Genomic DNA, 25062 nt, shown 5'->3' on the forward strand with positions numbered 1-25062 from the left:
CATGAAAATCTGCGTTTCCAGATGTTCCTTTGTTTTGCTCCTTGTGCTCAGGGTCCCCTGCACAGCCCGTGTGGCAGAGCCGGTGCCTGTCCTGCCGCAGTGTCCAAAGGCGGCCCCCCCGGCGGGCAGGGCCGGCAGCTCCCCGGGGCCGGGCAGCGGCCGGGGCGTCCCGCAGCCTCCTGGGGGCCGGGGGCCACTGCCGGCCCTGCCCGGGGCTGGTGGGCTCAGGCAGCGCCCGGCGCTGAGCCCCGGCTGCCCCACAGCCCCGGCCCGGCCCCGCAGCTCCCCACAGGCCCCCAGCCCTGCTCCCGGTCCCGCACCTCTGCGCCCGCTGCTGCCGCTGCCCACCACAGAGAAACCCCTGACATCCTGACCTCCTGCTTTTCCTCTCTTGGAAACTGCGAATTCAAAGTATCAGCTGGCAAATTGTCAGGATAAGACCCTGCTTAAAAACATCTCAGTCCTCTGTATTGTTCTCTTCCTCCTCTTTTCCATCATCCTTTTTCTTACCACATAGATTCCTCCTGCTGCTTCTTGCTTGAACCATATTGCTGCACACTCCCCTTCACCCGATCCCTTCCCAGCACACCAACACCATCCATCCCCTGTTGTCCAAATCCCTTCTCCCCTTCCCTTATTGCCCCCTGGGTGTCCATGTCCTTAATTACCTCTGGAGGAATGTGCAAACTACCTCAACATTCTCCCATGGAACCCTTCAGAGACATTTTGGGATCATCCTCCCTTTGGCCCTGACCCCTCCCTGGCTTTCCCTTTTCTCCCCTCCATGGCTGCCCTGCCATGTTCACTCCCCGGAGATCCCCGGGCACTCACTGATGAGATTTTCAGTGCTCTCTCCCTGCTGACTCTTCACAGACCCCCCTGATGTGTCACTCGTCTGTCTCCTGGTCACTCCCGGGTCCCCAATCAATCCCCGGTGCCGCCGCCAGCCAAGGGAGCCGATCACCCAAAGTGGGTGAGGCACCTTCAGCTGCACTCCCTGCCCCAGGGTGTGCGGGAAAATTGACATCACCAGAGAATTCTGTCCACAAAGCAGACAGAGGAGTGCTGCAAAAGTAATTTCATTTCTAAAAATGGGAGAGGCCATGGGACATTCCCCATGGGATCTCTCCAGTTGTTGGAGGACACAGCCTCCTTTTCATCCTAATTCTCCTGGCCACATCTCCCTCTGCTTTCCCCATTGGCTGAAGTACTTGAGAGCTACAGACTTCCCAATCCACCTACTACATACTCCCTTAATATGCTCCCTGCTTTTATATAGCAAATGATATTCATGGCTCTGTTAAGTCTTTGTTGTTCTTCTGGAAGTTCATGAATAGAGCAGGACCTTGGCTGAGCAGCAGTCTGTGTCATCAATTAATAACATTTTCTGAAACCGATTCCTTCTCCTGTCACTCCCTTGTGTACAGCTCCCTGGCCCTCTGAGCCTTCCCCCTCGGCCCCATCGCCCCCCGAGGGGAATTTGGGGAGGTGGGAGTGGGGCAGCGCCAAGGCCGGGCCCCCCCGCGCTGTCCTGGCGGGAGCGGCTGCAGTGGGGACCGAGTGCGGGCGGGAGCGGCCGAGAGCCCAGCGCTGCCCCAGCCCGACCTGCCCCAGCCCCATCCCTGCCCCTCGGCTGGGATGCTGTGGGTCTGGGGGGAAGAGGGAGCCGGCAGTGGGTGCTGGGCCTGGGGGCAGGAGGAGAAGGGAAGGAGAAGCAGGCTTGAGGAACAGAATGGTCAAACGATGCAGGTGGCAGGAGAGGGTGGGATTGTGCAGGAGAATGAGGAATAGTAGGAGAAACAGGAGTGTGAGGAAGAGGAGAGACACAGGAGGACGAGGAGGAGCAGAAAGAGGAAGCAGCAGAAGGTTCCACCCCTCCCTGTATCTGCAGCCTCCCTCCAGCCCCAGGAGCGTTGCTCCCCCCACATGCAGCAGGTGACTGTGGAGGGGGATCCAGGATTTTCCCAGGGTGAATCTTGCTGTTTCTGAGCTTTCTTGGGCTAAATGTTGGTGCTTTGGTTTTATGTGGCAGCTGAATCTTTATGTTTTGGAGGAGGTTTTTGCTGACTTGTGATGTTTGGGGAGTTTTTGATCTGTATCTTGAAGTTTGTGGGATTTTGGGGCTAAATCTTGGTGTTTTGGAGGTTCTTACAGACACAAGATTCCCAATGACTTCCTGAGATAAACTGGAGCAAGGAGGAACCTCCAGTCCAAGGTGCTCTCCTCTTGTTTTTTTCCCCAAACCAGGATTTTTCATTCCCTGGGCGTGTCTGGATGGAGGAGGAGGAAAAGCCCCGGAGATGCTGCAGGAGGAGGAGCTGCAAACCCAGCCCAGGGAGCTGCGGGGAGGAAAGAGCCCCCCTGAGCCAGGAAGGCGGGCGGAGATCCAGCCAGAGCTCGGAGCTGGTGGAGAAGCCTCATGGCAGGGAGAAGCCCCACAAGTGCTTGGAATGTGGGAAGGGTTTCAGCCGGAGCGACCACCTGATCCGGCACCAGAGGATCCACACTGGGGAGAGGCCCTACGAGTGTGGGGAGTGTGGGAAGAGGTTTCGGACCAGCTCCAATCTCCTCCTACATGAGCGGAGTCACACAGAGGAGAGGCCCTTCCGCTGCCCCGACTGCGGGGAGGGCTTCAAGCGAAACTCCAACCTCACCACGCACCGGCGCATCCACACCGGGGAGAGGCCCTACGAGTGTGGGAAGTGTGGGAAGGGTTTCAGACACAAGTCTGGCCTGATTGAGCACCAGGTGATCCACACTGGGGAACGGCCCTATGAGTGCTTGGAATGTGGGAAGAGCTTTAGGTGGAGCTCACACCTGAGAACACACCAGCGCATCCACACTGGGGAGAGGCCCTACGAGTGTCCCCAGTGTGGGAAGAGGTTTCAAACCAGCTCCAATCTCCTCCTACATGAGCGGATTCACACAGAGGAGAGGCCCTTCCGCTGCCCCGACTGCGGGAAGGGCTTCAAGCAAAACTCCCACCTCACTGAGCACCGGCGCATCCACACCGGGGAGAGGCCCTACGAGTGTGGGGAGTGTGGGAAGAGCTTCTCAAAGAGCTCTCACTTGACTCAGCACCAACGGAGGCACCAGTAAGGGAAGCCCTGTGAGTGCCCCGAGTGTGGGAAGAGCTTGGAGTGAGGGAAGAGAGTGAGGGAAGAGCTTGGTGCGCTGCTGCAGCTCCATCCCCATGGGAGGATCTGGACTGGATGATCCCCAGTGACCCCCGTTGGGCAGAGCCCTGCTGATCCGTGGTCCTGGTGATCCATGCTGGGTGTGGGGAAGGTGTTGGCTTCTTCTTGTGCTGCTGTGATTTGGGTGGGTTCCCATGGATGGGGGATGGGAGGTGAGTGGGGGGTCCTGGCGCACTGCGGGGGGCTCATAGCTCGGGGGGGTCCCAGCGCTTTGGGGCGTCAGAGAAGGGGGGAAACAGTGAATGGAGGGGGTCCCAGTAAATTGGGGGGGCGCTGATGATAACAGGGGGTCCTGGGAGACAACGGGTGGGAAAGGACCGAACCCTAAGGGACTCCCCTAGTGCTGGTGAACCCCGCGTGCCCCCCCAGCCTTTGGGGTCCCCACAGTCCCTGCACTGTTCCTGGGGGTCCCGCAGCTCTGGGGGGTCAAAGCAGAAGGGATGGAACCTCCGTCATGGATGGGGGCACAAAGGGGGTCTGGGCCCAGTGCTCGGCGGGGTCGGTGCACGAGGCGGGCCCGGTCCCTGTCCCAGTGCACGGGGGTGGCGCTGCCTGGGGGGTCCCGGTGCTTGTGGGGTTCCCAGGGTTCGAGGGGGGTCCGGTCCCTATCCCAGTGCTTGGTGAGTGGGGGGCAGTGCCCGGTGGGCTCCCACTGCTCTGTAATTGGGGGGTGTCAGAATCCAGGACGTCCGTCTGGCTGCCCTGGATGGCTCCAGACCCTGGCAGGGGCCTCGGAGACCTTGGCATAGTGTCAAGAACACCGGTGGCTTTGGTTTTAGCCCCTGGAGAAAATTGCCAACTTTGTATGAGGAATTACAAGGCACAAGGGTTTGAGTAGCGTGGTAGGTGAATTAATGCAGGGTCGAAAAGTAAAATTTTAACATTTTAAAATATGGGGTTCAATGGGACAAGGTGGAGGGATCTGGGTGTGTCCTGAGCTTCTTCTCCTTCTTTTTGCCCTCCATGTCTTGCTGTGATGGTGACACTTTTCTGTTGGTTGAAGGTAGAGACACACTGTCCAACATAAATGATAGATATTGGCACGTTATTGCAAACACAGTACAGGTAGTTTTTAGTGTAGAAGGCAAACAGCGCCCTGAGGGCAGGGAGACTGCCACAGACCGACCTGCTAGACAGAGCTCAGCAGAGCGGACAAAGCTGTTAGAGAAAAGGGAAAATAAACGGCCCTGAGAAGCAAAGCTCTGCATCTCGACTCCTCTGCCCACGCGGGCTGGGAGAAAAGGACTTTTCACAATCTCGGGGTCATCTCGACCCCCAGAAAACCGAGTGAGGGTCTCCACTCGTCCCAGTGCCCGGTGAGGGGGGTCAGTGCTCGAGGGGGGTTTGGGGGCACTGAAGGGGGTGCGGGTGCGGTTTTTGGGAGGTCCCGGCACCCCCCGGGGCAGGGTCAGTGCTCAGCAGTGGGGGCTGCCTGGGGACCCGCCCGGCCCCCAAATCACAGCCGGGTCTCCTGCAAGGCACTGAGGGGAGGCTCGTTCACCCCCCCGCCCCCACCGGCGTCGCCACACGCCTTCCCAAAGTGTCCCCAAGTACTCCCAAAGTGCCCTCAGAATGTCCCCGAGTCTCTGCCGAGGTGACACCGGCCTGATGACGGCCCAGTGGTGATGTTGCTCTGTGCACAGCAGCCTCGGGATGTCCTCCATGGCTCTTTGGCACCACTCGGCCACTGCACAGCCACTGTGGCCAGGAGAGGGACAGAAGAAGAGGGTGTTGATGTCCCCAAGTGTCCCCAGCAGGTGACGCGTGGCCAGGTGGGCACTGGCCTCCCACAGCTGCTCAGCCTCGGCCGCTGTGGCCACCAAGGCCGCACGGAAATCGGGACACCTCCGTTGTCCCCTCCAGGGCAGCCTCGATGTCCCTGAGCCGGCGCTGCAGCTCCCGGGGGAAGACGGTGGCTTCGTCACACGCGGCCACCAAGTTCCCCAGCAGCCCCAGGTACAGCTCCAGCCGCTGTCCCCTCCCGGTGGCCGCATCCCTGCAGGCGTCGCGGGGCTCGGTGGCTGCCTTGGCCAGCCGGGCCCAGCTGTCCATGAGCCTGTCCAGCACACGCCTGGCGCTGGCCAGGGCTCTCACACAGGCCCAGGTGGTCCCTGGGGTGTCCCTGAGGTTGGCCAGGGTCCAGCCCAGGGAGGGGACAGGGCGGTGGCCCAGGGAGGGGACAGGGCGGTGGTGCAGGGCATCCTGGAGGTGAAAGATCAAGGTTCCCACAGCCACCCACAGGAACTCTGGGGACACGGCCAACAGCACGTCCCTGTGCGGCCTGGCCACGGTGGCCATCAGTTCTCTCAGGGTGGCCACCAGCTCGCCCAGTGTGGCCACCACGGCCACCATCGCCTCCAGCAGCTGGTGGGGGGACAGCTGGGGAGGGGACAGGAGAGGTGTCAGGGGCCTGGTGGCAGTTGTGGCCTCCTACAGTGGCCCCTGTGCCCTCCTGTGGTCTTGTTTGTCCCCTCCCTGGAGGGCTCTGCTGTCCCCTCTGTCCCTTTTGTCCGCCCCTATCCCCCACATTCCCCCCCTGTCCCCTCCTGCCACCCTCGGTCCCCTCCAGCCCTCTGCCACCCCTCTGTCCCATCTGCCACCCCCGTGTCCCCCCTGTCTCCTCCCGCCCCCCCGCCGGGATTGTCGCACCCCGCGGGCTCCATGGCCGCTGGGGACACTCCGGGGAGGGGACACGGCCGGGGACAGTTGGGGACACGCGGGAACGTGGTGCGGCCGGAGAGGGGGAAGAGGAAAAGGTGACGTCATCGCCATGGCCCCGCCCCACCTTTGGCCGCTTTTGGGGGGTCCTGAGGAGATTTTGAGGAGGTCCTAGGTGAGCTTTGGGGGGTCCCAGGTGAGGGTTTGTGGTGTCCCAGGTGAGGTTTGGGGGTCCCAGGTGAAGGTTGGGGGGTCCCAGCTGAGAATTCCCAAGGATTTGGGGTTTCTCAGATGCCCAGGTGAGGTCTGGGGGCCCTAGGAGAAGTTTGGGCATCTCAGGGGAGAGTTTTGGGGGGTTCCAGGTGAGGTTTGTGAGGTCCTGAGAAGATTTCGGAGGGTTGCAGGGGAGCTTTAGGAGGTCCCAGGTGAGAATTCCCAAAGATTTGGGGGTTGCCAGGTGAACACAGCTCAGGGGGGCTGAGGAGGGAGGGCCTGGGGAGGTTTTGGGGTGTGTCCCATGGGTGGGGGAGGGGCGGTGAGGGAGGGTCCTGGGGAATTTGGGGGGGTGGGAGCGGGCAGGATGAACCCCCAGACACTGACCACGCCCTCTTTAGACCCCGGCAAGTGTTTTGGCCCCGCCCCTTGCTTTTGGACACGCCCACCGATTGCCCCGGGCCCTCAGGCCCCGCCCCTCCCAGTTCCCAGCTCCGGGTTCTGGCCCCGCCCCCTCCTGAAGCCCCACCCCAAATGAGCCTTGGCCCCACCCCCGGATAGATTTTTATCAATGAAAACCAAAAATCGACACAAATCGACCCAAAAATTCAAACCCAGGGGAGTGGGGGAGAGGGACCACACCTGTGATGTCACGGGGGAGGGGCCAGGTGGGATTTTGGGGGGCTCTAGGTGGGCTTTTGGGGGGTCCAAATGAGTTTGGGTAGTGCCAGATGTTCCTGGGTGGGTTCAAGTGGGTTTTGGGGGAGTCCTGGTTGGTTTTGGAGGTCCCAGGTGGATTTAGAGGGGGATCCAGGTGAGTTTTAGCGGGATCCCAGTGAGTTCTGGGGGGCCCAGTGAGTTTGGGGGGCGGGTCCAGCTGTCCCTGGGTGGGTCCAGGTGGGTTTTGGGTGGGTCCAGGTGGTTTTGTGCAGTCCCAGGTGTTATTTGGGGGGATCCAGGTGTTCCTGGGGGGCCCTGCTGTGTTCAGGAGGCATCCAGGTGTTCCTGGAGTGTGGTAGATAGGGACAGGCGAACGGAAGATCTCGGGATGTGACGGAAAGAAAGACCCTTCCCCCTTCTCCCTGCTTCACGTTATCTATTAACCCCAGAGCATGTAACCACACCTAACCCAGTAGTTTTCCACTCCCGACTAACCCTAGGGACCCTACAACCCCCCTCTGACGTAGCAAAGTCCCCCAAGACTATTTAAACCCATGAGATAAGATAATAAATGCTTTTGACCGTCCACCACATTGGTGTCAGCGTGTGTCGTTAGCCCGAGTAGCCCGGACAGGCTGGGCTGCTGTGCTGTCTTCTTGTAACCAGGTCGTCGTCGTTTCTCATAAAGGCAACATATCTGGTGCCGAAACCCGGGAAGAGAAATTCGCTCGGGTAGCAGAATTCGCCTGGACAAGGGCAGCGGCCGGAGCGGTCAGACCGTATCTTGGCGCAGGGAGACGTACCAGGACCCGCGAGCGTCATGGACAGCATCGCCAGGGTCGTAAGTGCGATTTATAAGCAATGGGGTATCGAGTGTAAGCTCAAGGACTTTTATCTTGCCATAGCGAGGCTGCTTGAGCTTGGGGCGACTGAATGCCCAGTGGATGCCATGCATCCGGGAATATGGGAAAAATGCACAGCCATGCTGGCCGAGGACACGAAATCCTCAGGCAGTGGCAAGAGCCTTAAGGTGTGGGGCAAAGTAGAAGGTGTGGGGCAAAGTAGAGAAAGCCCCGCGCAGAGCAATAGAAGAGCAGGAGACATGGAGCGCGGCGCTTATGTGTTTATTAGTTAGACCCGGGCTCGGGGTGGGGGCGGGAGCGCAGACCGTCCCTGAGGACGATCCGCCCGGTAGCAGAGATCCGGGGGGGCCCGGCGCGTCACCTCCTTCCCCGGATCAGAGCCCAATCCCTGCCATGGAAACCCCCCAAAAAACCGCGGCTTCCCTGTCCGTCCTGCCACCGCCGGTCCGCGACACGTTGCCGGAGGTGCAGCAGCGCGCGGAATGCTTTCGGCGAGGGCTGGCAGGGGAAGCCAGAGGTGCAGAAACCGCGGCTCGGGAAGAGACCCTACCCACGCCGCCACCTCACCCCTTTGAAAATGGCGCTGGCCGCCAAGGAGAGGGGCGGGGCGCGGGCGGTCTCGGTGCGAAAAGCCGGGAGCCGCGCGGTTTCAGGGACGCGCGTGCGCGGGAGAAAGAGGAGGAGAGCAGCAGAGGGCAGAGAGCCAATCGACAGTTGTGCCTGAGACTGCTACCATTTAAGGGAGAGACCTCTCCCTGCAGGAGGCAGGGCAAGCCTGGGGGGCAGGAGCGGTGCCACCCCCGTGGGGAGGAGCGAGCTCGGAGCCGGACAAAAAGGCACCGAGCCCCGGAAATGCGCTGGCATTCGACTTCCGACTCGGAGTCCGGCAGCAGCTCCGCCAGCTCGGAAGAGCTGCCGGGAGCCGGCTGGAACTCCGAGATGGAGAAAACAGAGCCAATGCAATTTAAGACAAAACCAAGTAAAGCTCTAAGCCGCACCGGAAAACAACTACGATTTGAACCAGCCCAGTTTACCGACTGGGGAGAAATAAAAATAGCCTGTGCTTAATGGTCCCCAGCGGCTGCCATACAAGCCTTCTCGGTGAGGCTCACCGGCCCGGAGGGGAACCAACAAAGGGTATATACCCCGATAAACCCAAAAGATGTACAGTCAATTGTCAAAGCCATTGCAGAAAAAGGGATCAACTCGGCCATAGTCTCCACTTTAATCGATGGTCTTTTTAGTAATGACGACCTGCTTCCCTTTGATATCGAGCGAATAGGTCGCATGATACTTGATGGTGCAGGAATGATTGTGTTCAGACAGGAATGGGAGGATAATTGTAGGAAGCAATTAGCCCAAGCATCTGGCGCGAGGCAGCCACTACACAGATCGAGCTTATCCAGACTGATAGGAAAGCATGATGATATGATCACACCACAGCAGCAAGCCGCGCAGATGCAGGCTGAGGAGGTCAGGGCGACCACTCGGGCTGCCAGGGAAGCTATTCGCGCAGCCTCTCGAGTCGTGACTAAGCCGGCGCCGTGGTCCACCGTGAGGCAGGCAGAGAGCGAAAGCTTCACGCAGTTCGTAGATCGCCTGCAGGCAGCGATAGACTCCTCTACCCTGCTGGCAGAGGCAAAGGGCCCCGTGGTAGCCGACTGCCTGCGCCAGCAGTGCAACTCTGTCACCAAGGATATCTTACGCTCCCTGCCAGCCGGAGCCAGCCTGGCTGACATGATCAGACACGTAGTGAGGGAGGAACACCTGACGTCCATCCAGGCGGCCGTCCACACCCTGACCAGTGCCATGGCATGCTTCAAGTGTGGTGAGGCAGGTCACATCGTGGTGAGCTGCCCCCAGCCGGCACGGCAGCCCGCCGCGGCGCCTCCACCCCAAACACGCCCGCAGGGATCCTGTTAAAGCTGCGGGAGGAAAGGGCCACTGCCACACACTCACTGCTGCCAATAAAACTGACCTTCAGAACGAAACTAATGGAAAAGCTGTGAGTTTTGTTTGCAGGACACGCTTGTGGACCGTCCCCGTGACGCATACACCCCTGCTCCAGAGGGAGATAGCGGACCACCAAACCGCCAGACAAAACCCAAGAGTCCCACGCCGGTGAGACCCAGACATGCACAGTGTCTCTGTGCGATTTTGCTGTTGGGGCTTGTGGCAAGGGGGCAAGCCAACCCAGGCCACTACCCTCATTCGCCATTTAGGTGGGTCATGCAACATCTTTCAAGTGACAAGGTGTTCAAAGAGGTCACCACAGCGAACACCCCATCCTTTGTTTTCCACATAGCCAACCTGTTTAGAAGCTACCTTTCTAACCCTAAGCGAAACCAAACCGAACCTGACTAACTCCTGTTGGCTTTGCTATGATGTTAAACCCCCTTTCTACGAAGGCATTGCTTTGGACACCCCCTTCAGTTACTCCACAGCCAGTGCCCCCCACCAGTGCAGATGGGACACTCCCCGCAGAGGAATCACCCTGAGTCAAATCACAGGACAGGGCAGATGCTTTGGCAATGCAACTTTAGCAAAGCAGAAAGGCAACTTCTGCACTAAAGTTGTCAAGCCCAACAGAAAAAACAATAAGTGGGTGGTCCCATCTGCGTCTGGGATGTGGGTTTGCCAGCGATCCGGAGTGAGTCCTTGTGTGTTCCTTGCCAAATTTACTGACTCTGTCGACTTCTGTGTCCAAGTTCTGATTGTTCTTAGGGTCCTGTACCACTCAGATGAAGAGATATACCACCTTCTCGAGGAACCTGACAGACTCCACAAAAGATAAATAATCACAGGTATAACCATCGCAATGCTGCTTGGCCTGGGAGCAGCTGGCACAGCCACGGGTGTCTCAGCCATCGCAACCCAACAGCACGGACTCTCTCAGCTGCAAATGACCATCAACGAAGACCTGCAGAGGATCGAGAAATCCATCTCCTATCTAGAGAAATCAGTCTCTTCGCTTTCAGAAGTGGTTTTACAAAACAGACGAGGACTGGACCTCTTGTTCATGCAACAAGGAGGACTGTGTGCAGCCTTGAAAGAGGAGTGCTGCTTTTATGCAGATCATATGGGAGTTGTTAAAGACTCCATGGCAGAACTCCGAGATAGACTGGCTCAGAGAAAGAGAGACAGGGAAACCCAACAGAGCTGGTTTGAATCCTGGTTCAATCAATCACCTTGGCTCACCACTTTAATTTCCACCCTGGTAGGTCCACTGGCAATACTGCTTTTAGCTGTTACCATAGGACCATGCCTGCTGAACAAACTAGTCTCGTATGTTCAGGCCCGTCTAGAAAGGGCAAACATTCTGTTCATAGGCCACCAACAAATGCTGTAAACCAAAAACTGCGAACACAGTCAGTTGCAAAAGCCTTCGAGACTCGCCTTGCGAAAATTACCCAGATTTACCAAACCACCCTTTCCTTACCAAGTTACAAGTTTGTACCTCACTCCAGTGCCTATATCTACGACTACCTCATTTTATATATGATAAGGGGAGGGGAGATGTGGTAGATAGGGACAGGCGAACGGAAGATCTCGGGATGTGACGGAAAGAAAGACCCTTCCCCCTTCTCCCTGCTTCACGTTATCTATTAACCCCAGAGCATGTAACCACACCTAACCCAGTAGTTTTCCACTCCCGACTAACCTAGAGACCCTACAACCCCCCTCTGACGTAGCAAAGTCCCCCAAGACTATTTAAACCCATGAGATAAGATAATAAATGCTTTCGACCATCCACCACATTGGTGTCAGCGTGTGTCGTTAGCCCGAGTAGCCCGGGCGAGGCCGGGCTGCCGTGCTGTCTTCTTGTAACCAGGTCGCCGTTGTCTCTCATGAAGGCAACAGAGTCCCCGTGACACTGGGTCCTGGTGGAACCACAGAGGCCATGGTGACACTGCGGGGCCTCGTGTAACCGAGGGGTTTCACCACTGTGACACTGCAAAACCAAGGAGAGCACTGGGAGAGTCCAGGGCCCAATGGAACCAAGGGGCCATTCTGACACTGCGGGGCCTCATGGAACCAAGGGGACATTGTGACACTGCAGGACCTTGTGTAACCAAGGGGCCACTGTGACACTCTGGGGCCTCCAGGAATCTGGAAGGCCCTTGTGACACTGTGTGGCCTCATGGAAACAAGGAATCCATTGTGACACTGAGGGGACTTGTGGAACCACAGAGAGCATTGTGACAGTGTGGGACCTCATGTGACCATGGGGCCTTTGTGACACCCTGGGGCCCCATGGAACCAAGGGGCCACTGTGAAACTGCGGCAGCAACGAGAACATTGTGACACTGTGAAGCCCCAAGGAACCAAGGAGTCCGTTGTCACATTTTTGGGGCCCCATGGAACCAAGGAGACCAGTGCAGGGCCTGGTGCAACCAAAGGGAATTTGTGACACTGAGGGCCCCTTGGAACCAAGGACATCTTTGCAGATGACACCAAGCTGGATGTGGGTGTTGATCTGCTGGAGGGTAGAAGGGCTCTGCAGAGGGACCTGGACAGGCTGGATCCAGGAACCAAACCCAACAAGGTGAGGCTTAACAAGTCCAAGTGCCGGGTCCTGCACTTTGGCCACAACAACCCTGCAGCACTACAGGCTGGGGACAGAGTGACTGGACAGCAGCCAGGCAGAAAGGGACCTGCAGGGACTGATGGACAGCAGGCTGGACATGAGCCAGCCGTGTGCCCAGGTGGCCAAGAAGGCCAATGGCTCCTGGCCTGGATCAGGAATGGTGTGGTCAGCAGGACCAGAGCTGCTGTGCCAGCACTGATCTGCCCCCAGCTCTGCACACAGACATTGCTGCTGCAGCTCCAGAGAAGGCAACAAAAGGGCATCTCTGCAGAAAGCTCTGCTAGGACATCCTTGATTTCCTTTAAAGCCATCAAGAGCACAGCCCCTCATTGACGCAGTCTGTGGCAACAGGGAAGGTGGAGACAAAATGACAAATGGCTAAAAATTTACATTTATTGTGGACAATATGAAAAAAAGTAAAACAAAGGAAAAAAATTCCCAACAACTAATTCAACAAGAAGTATCAAAGATGACTTTTGTTACAAGTGATTTGTAGAAATTGGCCATCATTTTAATGTTTCTGAAACCATCCAATCAAGAGTCTCCACACTGCAGCCTTGAGCTCCTGGTTCCTCAGGCTGTAGATGAGGGGGTTCAGGGCTGGAGGCACCACCGAGTACAGAACTGACAGGGCCAGATCCAGGGATGGGGAGGAGATGGAAGGGCGCTTCAGGTAGGCAAATATTACAGTGCTGACAAACAGGGAGAGCACGGCCAGGTGAGGGAGGCAGGTGGAAAAGGCTTTGTGCCGTCCCTGCTCAGAGGGGATCCTCAGCACTGCCCTGAAGATCTGCACATAGGAGAAAACAATGAACACAAAACAACCAAGTCCAAAACAGGCACTAACAGCAATGAGCCCAAGTTCCCTGAGATAGGATTTGGAGCAGGAGAGTTTCAGGATCTGGGGGATTTCACAGAAGAACTGACCCAGGACATTGCCATGGCACAGGGGCAGGGAAAATGTATTGGCTGTGAGCAGCAGAGCATTGAGAAAGGCACTGGCCCAGGCAGCTGCTGCCATGTGGGCACAAGCTCTGCTGCCCAGGAGGGTCCCGTAGTGCAGGGGTTTGCAGATGGACACGTAGCGGTCGTAGCACATGATGGTCAGGAGGGAAAACTCTGTTCCAAGAAAGAAGATAAGCAGAAAAAGCTGTGCAGCACATCCTGTGTAGGAGATGTTCCTGGTGCCCCAGAGCAAACTGTGCATGGCTTTGGGGACAGCGGTGCAGATGGAGCCCAGGTCGCTGAGGGCCAGGTGGAGCAGGAAGAAGAACATGGGCGTGTGCAGGTGGTGGCCGCAGGCTACGGCGCTGATGATGAGGCCGTTGCCCAGGAGGGCAGCCAGGGAGATGCCCAGGAAGAGGCAGAAGTGCAGGAGCTGCAGCTGCCGCGTGTCTGCCAGTGCCAGCAGGAGGAAGTGGCTGATGGAGCTGCTGTTGGACATTAGCTGTGGCTGCACATGGGCACCTGTTCAGAGAAAAGGATAGTTAAGTTTTGGAGGAGTTACCTGTAACCAAAATCAAAGCCATTTCCCATACACCCTCCTTTGTGACACACAAGGATATTCTTCTGTGTTTAAGAGCTTAGATGTTTTCAATTTAATCTCCCCCTATGTCTCTCCTGCTATTCTTGGATATCAGAAATGCCCAGCATTTCTGCTGCCCTCCAGGAGAGCAGAGTTGGTTCCCTGAGGCTACAGGATGAGTGGAGACTGGGGAGACATGGTCTGTCACTTCATTCTGCTTGGAGTTTCTCTGGGCTTTCATTTTCTCAAATTAAGGATGCTCACACTTCCATGTTTCTCTTACAAACCCCCAGGTACAGCTGAGACAGATGGATCCACCACAGCTCAGCTCCATATTTGGAGCCAAGGACTCACATTGCTCATTTCACCAACCCAGCAGCATTTTCAGTGTCAAAACACCTCTGCCTTTCCCCATCAATCTTATAACTCAGATGTGCTCTAGGACAGGTTTGCACCCTGGATTGAAGCTCCCAGCTTGGACTGAAATCTCAGGGAGGCTTCCAAGTGTCCTTCTGATGGCACTGGATGAAGGGACACACAGCTCCTTCCCTGGCTGCACTGCCAGCATTGCCCAGAGCCGGGCACTGGGGACAGCTGTGTCACCCTGAGCCAGCTGTGCCCCCTGCCAGAGCCCCCAGTGCTGGGCAGCTGCTCCCAGCCCTGTGCTCTGCAGAGGGAACTGGGCCCGGGGCTGCAGAGCTGCCCCACGGCTCTGCTGCAGCTCTGCCTGCACAGGAGGGGCTGCACGCCTTGGAGCCCCGGCCCTGAGGGCAGAGGCTTGGCTGGGGGACAGGAGGGAGGGGGCTTGTGCAGAGGGAGGGGCTGCACTGGAGGGGATCCTCTGGGCATCTCTAAACTCCCCTGCCTCAGCATTTCTGGGTTTTGTTCTCTCTCCTTCCCTGATCTTCTCTCTGCTTCCTGGAGATTTTCCTCCTGCAGGTGTTTCCCTGTGCCTGATCTCTCTGTGCCAGCACTCCCAGACCCAAAATCTCTGTGCACTCTCCTTGGCCTGACAGAACCCTGTCTGTTTGCAGGGCACTGGCTGGGGCAGGTTCTGTTTGCAGCTTGGAAGAAGGAAAGCTCAGACTGAGCCTGATGGCTCCACCAATGGTGATGCTGCTGCTGTCCATGGCCAGAGTGGCTGAAAGCACATTAGGGATCTCCTGTGCACCTACTGAGCACTAAAACTAACAGTTTGGATATCTCATGCACTTGTCTAAATTCATAATCAACCTTTAATATTTATCTCCCCTCCCTGCCATTCTCCAATAGTAGGAAACTGAATTTAAATTCTTAAGAAATTTCCACATTTTTATTAAAATCCTTGTCTTGGAAGTAATCTGTGACTGATCAGCATGTCAGAGCTTCGTGAGCATTTCACCTGCCCTGCACCAGAAATACTCAGAGTTGTACTCACAGGGTCTGTGGGCATTGGGATGTTCCAGCTTTAGGAGATCTCTCCAGGAGCTGCAGCTGCATTGTCCTGCAGCCAGAGGTTCCTGTGCCAAGGGCTGGCAGTGATTCTGCCCCAGGCACTTCTCAGCCCTTCCCAGCCCTGACTGATTGAAGCTCTCTGTGCCTCTGTGCTGTGCCCGGGCTGGCTGCAGGCAGTGCCCCAGCCCTGCTGGGCTGGGAGAAGAGCTGCTCAGCAAGAGAAATGTGCTTTTGAAGCTCTGCTTGGTTACCAGGATCACCCTCTGTGCCAGGAGCCCGGCCCAGCTCAGCAGCACAGACACAGCACAAGGACTTTAATGACCCTCTGGGGCTTTGTGCTCAGGCCCTGAACATCAGGCCCTGAGAGGGAGCTGCAGAAACCTCTCCAGAACTCCAAGTCAGAATCCAACTCCGAAGTTTCTTGGACTTTTAATGGGTCCCACTGAGGGACACGACTGAGAAAGTGTCCCCAGGCCCCAGGCAGAGCAGAGAACTGGAGGCACTGATGACAGGTGGGGACAAAGAGAAGCCAAGTCTTGGTGCCCTGGGGCACAGCAGGGTCTGTGCCACCAAGGGCTGTGAGGAGACACCTTGTCCTGAGGCCCTGGGGCCTCCTGGCACAGCCCCAGCCAGGCTGGGCACTGTCAGCCCCTGGTCCTGCCCTCAGCATCCCCCCCTAGCCCACATCCCAGTGGCCTCAAGGATCTGCTGGAAGGAGTCCCTGGGGAGCCTTGGTCAGGAATGGCCCTGGGGGCTCCTTCATGCTCCCAGAACTGCATTTCTTTTAAGGTACTTGGTGTTTCCCTTTTGATACAGACTCTGTGAAAGGTTTGTGCAATCATGGCCCCAATTATCTGCCTTAAGGAGTCCCTTGAGAGATTTGTACTGACACTCACTGGGGCTCATTAATACTCTGAGATACTAAACTTTTTTCAGATACTTTGGATTTTCCTTTCCACACTGAGAGGTTTTTGTGCCATTTTGAGTCTCCAATTCTCTCCTTCAAGGAGTCCATGAGGAGCCTGTGTTGGGGATGGACCTCAGTGGCACCCATTAATGCTTTGAGACAGTTTGGGGTTTTCTTCTGCGATTGACTCCTGGAAAAGTTTGTGCAATCTCCTCTCAGGCCCTGAGGTTCCAGGGCTCAGCTCCAAATGCACCACGGGGCTCATTAGGTTCAGGCAACTCCTGACAAACCACGGCTCTGCCTTGTTTTCCCTCTTGTCTGGGGCAGTTCATCAGGAAGTTTCTGTAGTGGTTTTGGTTCACCATTTTGGGATTTCTTGGGCAATATATCAATAAGTGTGGTGGGTTCAGTGCTGTCTAATTACCAGTGCACTCACTAGAATATACTTACTCATTTCCTGCTCTTGAGATAGGATTAGAAGAAAGGCAAAGTGGGCTCAAAACTTTTAAATGGTATAAAGAAAAGTTTCTTAAGAGTAACTAAAAGACAGAGTAATAAGGATCAGAACTAAACTTTCAGAACACTTCCTTTCTCCATACAATCTGACAATGTAAAGAGACAAAATCTAAAATTTTCTGCCAATTTTCCACCTCTAGAATAGTCTTTCTTCAGTTCACTTAGGGAAAGAACCTCCTCTTGTTAATGTTATGGAGACTTCTCCACAAGAAAACAATTATCTCATGGCTTTTCTTTTCCATGAATAGCAGCCACTAGGAAAAATCTGCAATTGTGAAATCTCTCCCATTTTTTCACAGATTTTCCCACAGCTGTGTTTAGGGGACATGTCAATTTAAGTGGTATTAGTTTAAAGATGTGCTGTTTAAGAGCAAAGGTTCTCTTCATCTCTTTCTGAAATCATCCTAATCTCTGGGAATAGAGATCTTCTTCTTCTCTCCCTGAGGGCACAGGGTCTCATCACTCTGCTCTCTTTGTCTGTTCAAACACCTCATGGCATCAAGCTACTTCAATATTTCCTTACTTTAGCATGGAGGCCTTTGCTGAACAAGTCATCTCCCCATATTTTTCAATGCTTTATAGGGAAAAAGAGAGTCTGATGTATCAATGACATCCTTCTCCATAGCTTTAGCAGCGGATTTCAGCCCTGAGATCAAAGCATCTCCTCATCCCTCCCATTTGTGACTCAACTTCCTCTTCACTGACCTCGGTGTCTTCATGTAGCTGCTCTGTGTGCCTGCCCTGTGTCCTTTTCTCTCACTGGAGGGAGGATGGAAGCACTGGAAGAGTCAATATCTGCCCGGGGCCTGCAGATGGTTCCATGACCCCAGGCAGGCTTGGTGGCCAATTCTTATTTTTGCTGTGGTTCCTGGACATGGAGACCAGCTATTTTCCCCAGGAATGAAGGAATAGAGTGCCACTGTTTTAGGGGCAGATGAAAGGTGACCACTAGAGGACAAGGCCAGCCAAAGCTGCCAGGTCTTGTTCTGAGAGATACCTTTACAAATTGCAATTTTTTTTAGGGAAAGTACCACCAGGTCCTCACAGTATCACCATGGTCTCCATAGGAAGGGAACAAGCGAACCCCAATGTTCCAGGGGCTGTGGCTCATCCACCAGAGGCCAAGGCCAGCCAGATCAGATGGTGCTGGCAGATTTTGTCCTTGGACATAGGGAATTTTAGAGGTGGAATACCAGTTTCGGACCTGGTTGCCTGGAGGTGAAGGACAGTTCTTTTACACAGGAAGAAAAGCATGGAACACCGGTGTTTCAGGGGCAGATGAAAGGCGGCTATCAGAGGCCAAGGGCAGCCAGACCTCTCTGTCCTGGTAGCTTTTGTCTGAAAGCAACCCTTGGATAAAGGAACTTTGGAGGTGGAACCAAAATTTTGGCCATTTCTGCATTGGTAAGAAGGATGGTTCTTTTCCATAGGAAGGAAAGCCCAGAGCCGCAGTGTTTCAAAGGCAGAGGAGGAGAGAGGTGGCTCCTGAGAGGCTGAGCCAGTCAGACCCGTTTGTCTTGGTAGCTTTCATCACTGAGAAATCTTTGGATCTAGGGAATTCTGGAGGAGGATTCCCAACTTTGGCCACCTGGTCAAGATGGATGGTTTTTCCCATAGGAAAGAAAAGCCCAGGTGAAGCCCAGGTGTTTTGGAAGAATATGAGAGGTGGTCACCATAGGCCAAGAGAGTCAGACCTGTTTTTTCCTGGCACCTTTTATCTGGGGGAAATCCTTGGATATTCAGAATTTTGAAGGTGGAATCTCAGTTTTGGCCATGGGCACCTGGGCAGGAAGAAGAGTTCTTTTCATCAGCAAGGAAAGCACAGAGCCCCAGTGTTTCAAAGGCAGATAAGAATTAGCTCTTGGAAACCAAGGCGAGCCAGACTTGTCTCTCCTGGAAGCTTTCACCTGGGAGAAATCCTTGGATATAGGGAATCCTGGAGGCGGATTCCCAACTTTGGCCTTGGGTGCCTGGATGTGAAAGGAGCTTTTATCCCATAAGAAAGAAAAGCACAGGGTCCCAGTGTTTCAAAGGCAGATGAGAGGTGGCCCCTGGGTGGCCAAGGCAGCCAGATCTGTCTGTCCTCGCAGATTTTATCTGGGAACAATCTTTGCATAAAAGCAAAATAAGAGGAGGAATCCAAATGTTGGCCATGGGCACCTGGAGGAGAAGGACAGTTCTTTCCACAGGAAGGAGAGCACTGAGCCCCAGTGCTCCAGGGGCAGATGAGCAGCAGCCCTGGACATGCCAAGGTCAGCTGGACCTGTCAGGTGGCCCCTGGGTGGCCAAGGCAGCCAGGCCTTGATGCCTTGAGAGGCCACCTAGAGCAGAGGCTGGACAGTGTTACAGGAATAAAGTGGGGATTTATTCAAAAGGCCTTCAAAGGATTCACCTTGGGCAGTACAGGGGCCTGGCTGAGGGTACACCCAGGATGGACAACAGGTTTCCACACTTTTTTAATATTCTGATTCATTTCCATATTGGGGTTAATTGTCCAATTAAACCTTCAGGTTATGCAGTCCCACCCTCCCAGTCTGCTCTCTTCAATTCGCTGTTGTTTTCAGTTTTTGGGCCTGAAGCTGCAGTGGTGTTCTTGGCTCTTGGGCTGTAAGAGGATTGTTTTGTCTGACTACACTGTGAGGAGAACTTGCTGACACTCTGTATGAAGTTCAGAGGTACAGATACAGGACAGAATCGGGAAAATATGGAAGCGAAAACTCAAGGCATCAGCCTGTCCCATGTTCCCTTGGTTCCATGGGGACCCACAGTGTCACAACGGCTCCTCTGTGACACTCTGGGCTCCACAGTGTCACCCTGGGCCCTTGGTTCCATGGGAGTTTCCCAATGGTTTCCTCTGATTCCATGAGGTCCCCACAGTGTCCCAACTGACCCATGGCTCCATGAGGTTCCCCAGTGTCACCAGGGTGTCCTTGGACCTGCACTGTCACAACTGACCCATGGCTCCATGAGGTTCCCCAGTGTCACCAGGGTGTCCTTGGACCTGCCTTGTCACAACTGACCCATGGCGCCATGAGGTTCCCCAGTGTCACCAGGGTGTCCTTGGACCTGCATTGTCACAGCTGACCCATGGCTCCATGAGGTTCCCCAGTGTCACCAGGGTGTCCTTGGACCTGCCTTGTCACAACTGACCCATGGCGCCATGAGGTTCCCCAGTGTCACCATGGTCGCTGTCAGAGGCTGGATGAGATCGATGTCCCGAGACACCTTGGGCTGAGCTGTCAATCAGTCACACAGCTGGGACAGTGTAAACCCAGCTCTGAACGCCCGAGCAATCAGAAGTCCCAGCTGGGGGGAGCCCCACGAAGGCCCAGGGGCGTAAAACCAAGGAGCACAAGGTCAGCCCCTGGTATGGACTCTGCCTCTCCTGGGGTTTGTGTCTCAGCCACACTGGAACCCCAGGAGCTGGGAGCCACATGTGTGTCTTTCTGTGGAGCTTCTGTCTTCCTGTCTCCCTCTTTCTTTCCTCTCCTTCTAATGCTCTTTATATGGAACATTTTTGGGTACCTGAACAACTTAAGTGTTTAAGGCTTTCCAGGCTAAATAGGCTAGTGAATGAAGTTACTGCTATGACAAGTGCTTTGTGTTGGATTGGTTTTGTATTAAATGCTTTTCCAAAGTTTCTTGTTTTTTGTACTTTGCCAGTAAAATTATCTCCATTTGCTGCATCTGATGTTTGGCACATGTGGAATGTGTTATGGAGATTGTTTACCAAAGAGGGATTTCTTCATTGGACTCTGGTGATTGTGTTTTGATTTCATTTGACCAACTGGAGCCACTCTGTGTTGGACTGTCTCTAAGGGTCACGGGTTTCTCTTCAGTATAGCAGTAATATAGTTTTTAGTATAGTATAATATAGGACAGCTTAATAAAGCTTTTATTCATCCTTCTGCAAACATGGAGTCAATGCACGTCATTCCCTGCAGTGGGGTTCCACCACAATAGGTATCGACATATACCCCTTGCATGGGAGAGTAGGAATGGAAAAGCTTGTTGCTGGGGGGACGCGGCGTGACAACACCTGACCTTCAAACGCAGCTACAAGAAATAAATTCCACCAATAAACGGCAAAGAAGGGTTGACTGACAGACTTTGGGAGGGGCCAGGGGTGGCTGATGCACCCTCCAGGAATGTAAAAGGTGAAGCATCAATCTTGAAGATGAGGCAGCCACCTGGCAGGTAGCAGCCATGGGGCAGGGGGCCTTCCCAGGCCTGTTCTTCCTTATTAGTCCTTCTCTTATGTTTTTGTAAATGTCTAATACACGTTTTAAAACTTTTAAAGTGTGCAGTTGTTTCTCACAAAACCCAGTCCTAAGGTGGGATGGTCGTGTTACTCCTGACAGGAATGGGCTCCCTGCAGTTCGAGCTGTTCTGCAGCCTGTGCTTTTCCATACCCTGCTTTGCTCTTCAGGTGGCAGATGGCTTGGGCAGGTCACTCCAGACACCTCGAGAGTGCCAGGGTAGGCCCAACCCCTAAAGCTCTCACAGAGCTGTGCTTGACTCCAAATTAGGTAAGCATGAAATGGATTTTAAAGACTGTAGCACATCTGCAGATTCAAGGGATAGTAAAGCCAGTGCTGCACTCTGAGAACTAAGTCCACAGTCTGAGTTGTTGATGTCATTTAACTAATTTGCAGCTCATTATTGTGATGATGATGATAGTAGCATAGAACATTTCCTTTTTTTTTTTTTCCTCCCCCAAATAAAAAGGTGCCATTCAGCTTCTGGAGAAGAGAACTCTCAAAGGTGCAGTTTGGCAGTCATGGAGGCAGAGGTGGGGGAGAGACAGATATGCCCTGGAGGGATGCTCTGATGGGCTCCAGCATTTAAACAAGCTACTTTGATACATAGACTGGGCCATTTTCAATACTAAATGGCTGCATTAAATGTTTTTCCAGGCCTTATGCTGGCCAGAAAGTTTTTAAAGCCCAAGGGAGTTTAGCCTCCATGAGAAAGGCAGCATCAGTTCCTGTGCCAGGTGAGACATAGCGTTCAAAAGCTCAACTTGTGTTTAGAGAAGCCACCAGCCTAATGTAAGCAAGGCCAGAAAGCTTCTCCAGTGCTGCTGAGCGCGTGTGGCAGAGCTGTTGTGTTTTACAGTGCCATGCCAGGGCTTCCCTCAGGTGTCGGCACTGCCAGCCCGGCTCTGCCGGGGGGCTCCGGCAGTGCCATGGCACAGCTTCCCTCAGGTGTCGGCACTGCCAGCCCGGCTCTGCCGGGGCGCACTGGCAGTGCCATGGCAGAGCTTCCCTCAGGTGTCGGCACTGCCAGCCCGGCTCTGCCGGGGGGCTCCGGCAGTGCCATGGCACAGCTTCCCTCAGGTGTCGGCACTGCCAGCCCGGCTCTGCCGGGGGGCACTGGCAGTGCCACGGCGCACGGCAGCTCTGGCACTGCAGCCTCGGCCAGCAGCAAGATCTGCGGGCCGGGACCCCGCAGCGGCCACACGCTTCTCCCAGAGCCCGAGGAACGCCCGCACGCTCCCGCAGCGCGGCCGCAACGCGCTGAGGGAGCAGCGCCGGCTCGGCTCTGTGCGGAGCCGCCTCGCCCCTCACACCCGCCCGCCCCTTCCCGCCCTCCGGCCCCCGGCGCTGTCATGGCGGCTCCCGCCCGCCAGGCAGCGCCCTGAGCCCGGGAATGGCGCCGGGACCGTTCTGGCTCTCTGCAAGGCGCGGGCGGGGAGCTGTTGCACACTGTGCGAGGTCCCATTTCCTGATGAAATAAGGATGTCCTGTAACGCTTGAGCTTTGCACACTTCCAAACCTGATCAACAAGAAGAGACATTTAACCTGTGCCGCACATAGCAGCCTGCAAGCTCGGAGTGATGGCCAGGTGTTAGAAAAGCAAAGTACTTGATGCTAGAATGGTCTTTGAAGACTCAGGGCTGGGCACGTTTCACTGATCTCAGACCAAGAGTGAAGCTGACAAAGCTTGGGAAGAAGGACGCCCACTGATAGTGGACACAAAGGATGCGCAATTTAGGGGCCATAAGGACATCTGTTAGAACTGCCAAGATTAGGAAAACACTCATAAAGTCAACTCAGCAAACATGCTGAAATCAGCTCCAGCTGGGTAAAAAAGTGTGCTGTTTGCAGGCAACAGGACTTTGGCCCCCAGATTACCCTGGGCCTGGCCATGGGATGGTTCCGGTCACCAGAACACACAAAAAGACAGCTCAGCGCAAGTGCTGGGCATTGTGCTTCAAGAACCCAGATGAAAAATCTGGTGAGGCTGTGCTGGATTCTCGTGTGGTATCTACCCCTTTTCTCTTCTTCTCAAAATATATTGTAAGCCTGACTAAAAAACCCTAGTTCGAGCCATGCTCACTGCCTTATTCTCAAAACTTGCAGCTGACTTAGAGGTTTAGTACCTTACAGAGCGGGTTTGAGGCCCTGGAGCTGGAGGGACAGACAAGTGATGAAGTGGGCAAAAGTCCTTCTGGAACAGAGGGGGCACCTAGGGTAAGACAGCCAACACCATGTGTTGTGGCCACCTCTGTTCCGAAGGAAGGCAGGGTCCTTGCAGGCCTTCCCAAAAGCATCTCAAGGGAAGCTTTCCGTCTCCCCTGCCCCGTTTCCTTGACTTTAGCTGAATCTTTCTCTCACAGAAAGACAGTGTGAAATGCAAAGTTGTGTTTTGTGTCAGGTAAATAAAGGTAACCTGTGTAATTGTAATTGTGAAATGTGTGGAACACGGCCATGGGACAGTTATAAAGATGAGTTCTAATAAACAACTGAGGAAAGCGTGAAAGAAGGCTTGTGAACCAATCTTTTGCTTGCAAATAACAATTATAAGTCTGTGGGATTCCTTAAAATCAGAGGGTTTTGGGCACGTTGCAAAAGGCAGGCCTCAGAGACAGCAGGATGGTGATTAGAGCTAAGCGGTAGCTATAAGATTTGTCAGCAGAAAAATTATACAAGAAGTAGAAAGAAAGAACAAATAGAACAATAGTCTGTGTATTAACGCTTGGGTAGAATAACTTCCTAAGTTGCAGAAAAGTATATCTAGTGAGATATTAGGAAGTTCTAGGCTTAATAATGGAGCTCTGTGCATTGTATCTTGAGGCTTGCAAGCAAGTATTGTATTCGAAATAAGCCAGCATTGTTTTAACCAAAGGTACGTGTATTTATAGTGATTGGATAGAACTACTGTCAATATGCTTTTGCTTCGTGTGATAGGTCAAAAAGCTTATAAAGTAAGTTGTAACATTAAGTTCTTGGTCTGTTGCCTGGGATGTGAGCTGCTGGCATCTTCCCATTGTCATAACCCTGTAATGAGACTGATGCTAAAAAATAAACAGCTCGAGACGCATACCACAGCAGTCCCGTCCCGTTTGTGACTTGTACTTAGCCCCCAGCCGGTGATATAAGTCTTAAGCTGTTTTGCAATATGAACCTTTGTATTATAACTTTAGAATATTGCTTAGTATATAAGGATTTTAGACTGTATCTTTAGAATGTATAAAGGATTTAAACAGAAGAGGGAAGTGAACCTATCCCAAGCTCCTGGAAAAGGAAGATGGACATCAATGTTCTTGATTAATGATTTCAAAAGGGGAAGCTGGACATCACTATCATAGATTAATGGTCTAGAAAATAGAAGCTGGACCCCACCGTCCATCCTGGGATGTACATCCTAGGATATTGAAACCTGGACTAGATCACAATAGAGTATAGCAATTGGAAAGGAACCAGACATCACCATCATAGTTTTATGATCCTAAAGTATAGAATTGTGACGTCAAAAGGTAGAAATAGAAACTTCTGGAAGCATGTGTAAAAAAATGTGAAATAGAAACTGCTGGAAAAACCTTATGAATATGATCAATAAATACCAGCAAGCCCAACAATCAGTGTGCAGCTGGAGGGGAAAACCCCCACCACTGTACCCAGCACTGTCTTTGCTCATACATTGCCAGATTAATTAATAAATCGAATTGCTGCTTGATATATTGGCTGAGTCAAGCTTCCAATTTCTAACAACAGGAAGCTCAGGTGTGTTAGGAGATTACTGTGAGCATTGCCAGAGGTGAATAGTCAGGAATCCTGAGGCTTGTGCAACACTCTTCCACAGAGAATCCCTTGTTATGGATTTCAAATGAACCAGAGCTTAAACGGCAAGTCAGCGACTGGGGAGATGCACCACTGAGACAATAAAGCTGCAACATGCCTTGTTTTGAGAGGGACAAGTACGACAACAAAAGTTCAAACAGCAACTACTGGGAAGATGAAGAAAAACTATTTTTTCTAAGGTTTTCTAATGTTTGTTTTCTTCTCTGTGCCTTGTGAAAATTGCCTAGCTCCTATTTTCTTTGTTTTCTTTTTTCCTGCCTTCAGAATGAATCTTGCATTATGGGTATTTGAAGTCAGATATAAGAAAAGGTCTCTATTGTTTTCATATATTGTTTGGCAGTCATGAAAAGGGAAGTTTAGAAGTGAGAAGCTTTATCTTTGATAATTAGATCAGGCTCAATTTTAAATGCCCTT

The 25062-nt window shown here is 53.8% G+C and overlaps 1 protein-coding gene across 1 annotated transcript in view; it reads left to right on the top strand.

The window, feature by feature from the left end:
• LOC121468955 (uncharacterized) overlaps nt 1–25062 on the top strand; it is a 2238800-nt gene that overhangs the window by 61994 nt on the left and 2151744 nt on the right. The window contains 1 exon segment of the mRNA XM_072920965.1: nt 2427–3077. Coding sequence (XP_072777066.1) covers nt 2427–3077 — 651 coding nt within the window.

The sequence above is a fragment of the Taeniopygia guttata genome, chromosome 34, assembly GCF_048771995.1.
Source record: "Taeniopygia guttata chromosome 34, bTaeGut7.mat, whole genome shotgun sequence".
Lineage (NCBI taxonomy): Eukaryota > Metazoa > Chordata > Aves > Passeriformes > Estrildidae > Taeniopygia > Taeniopygia guttata.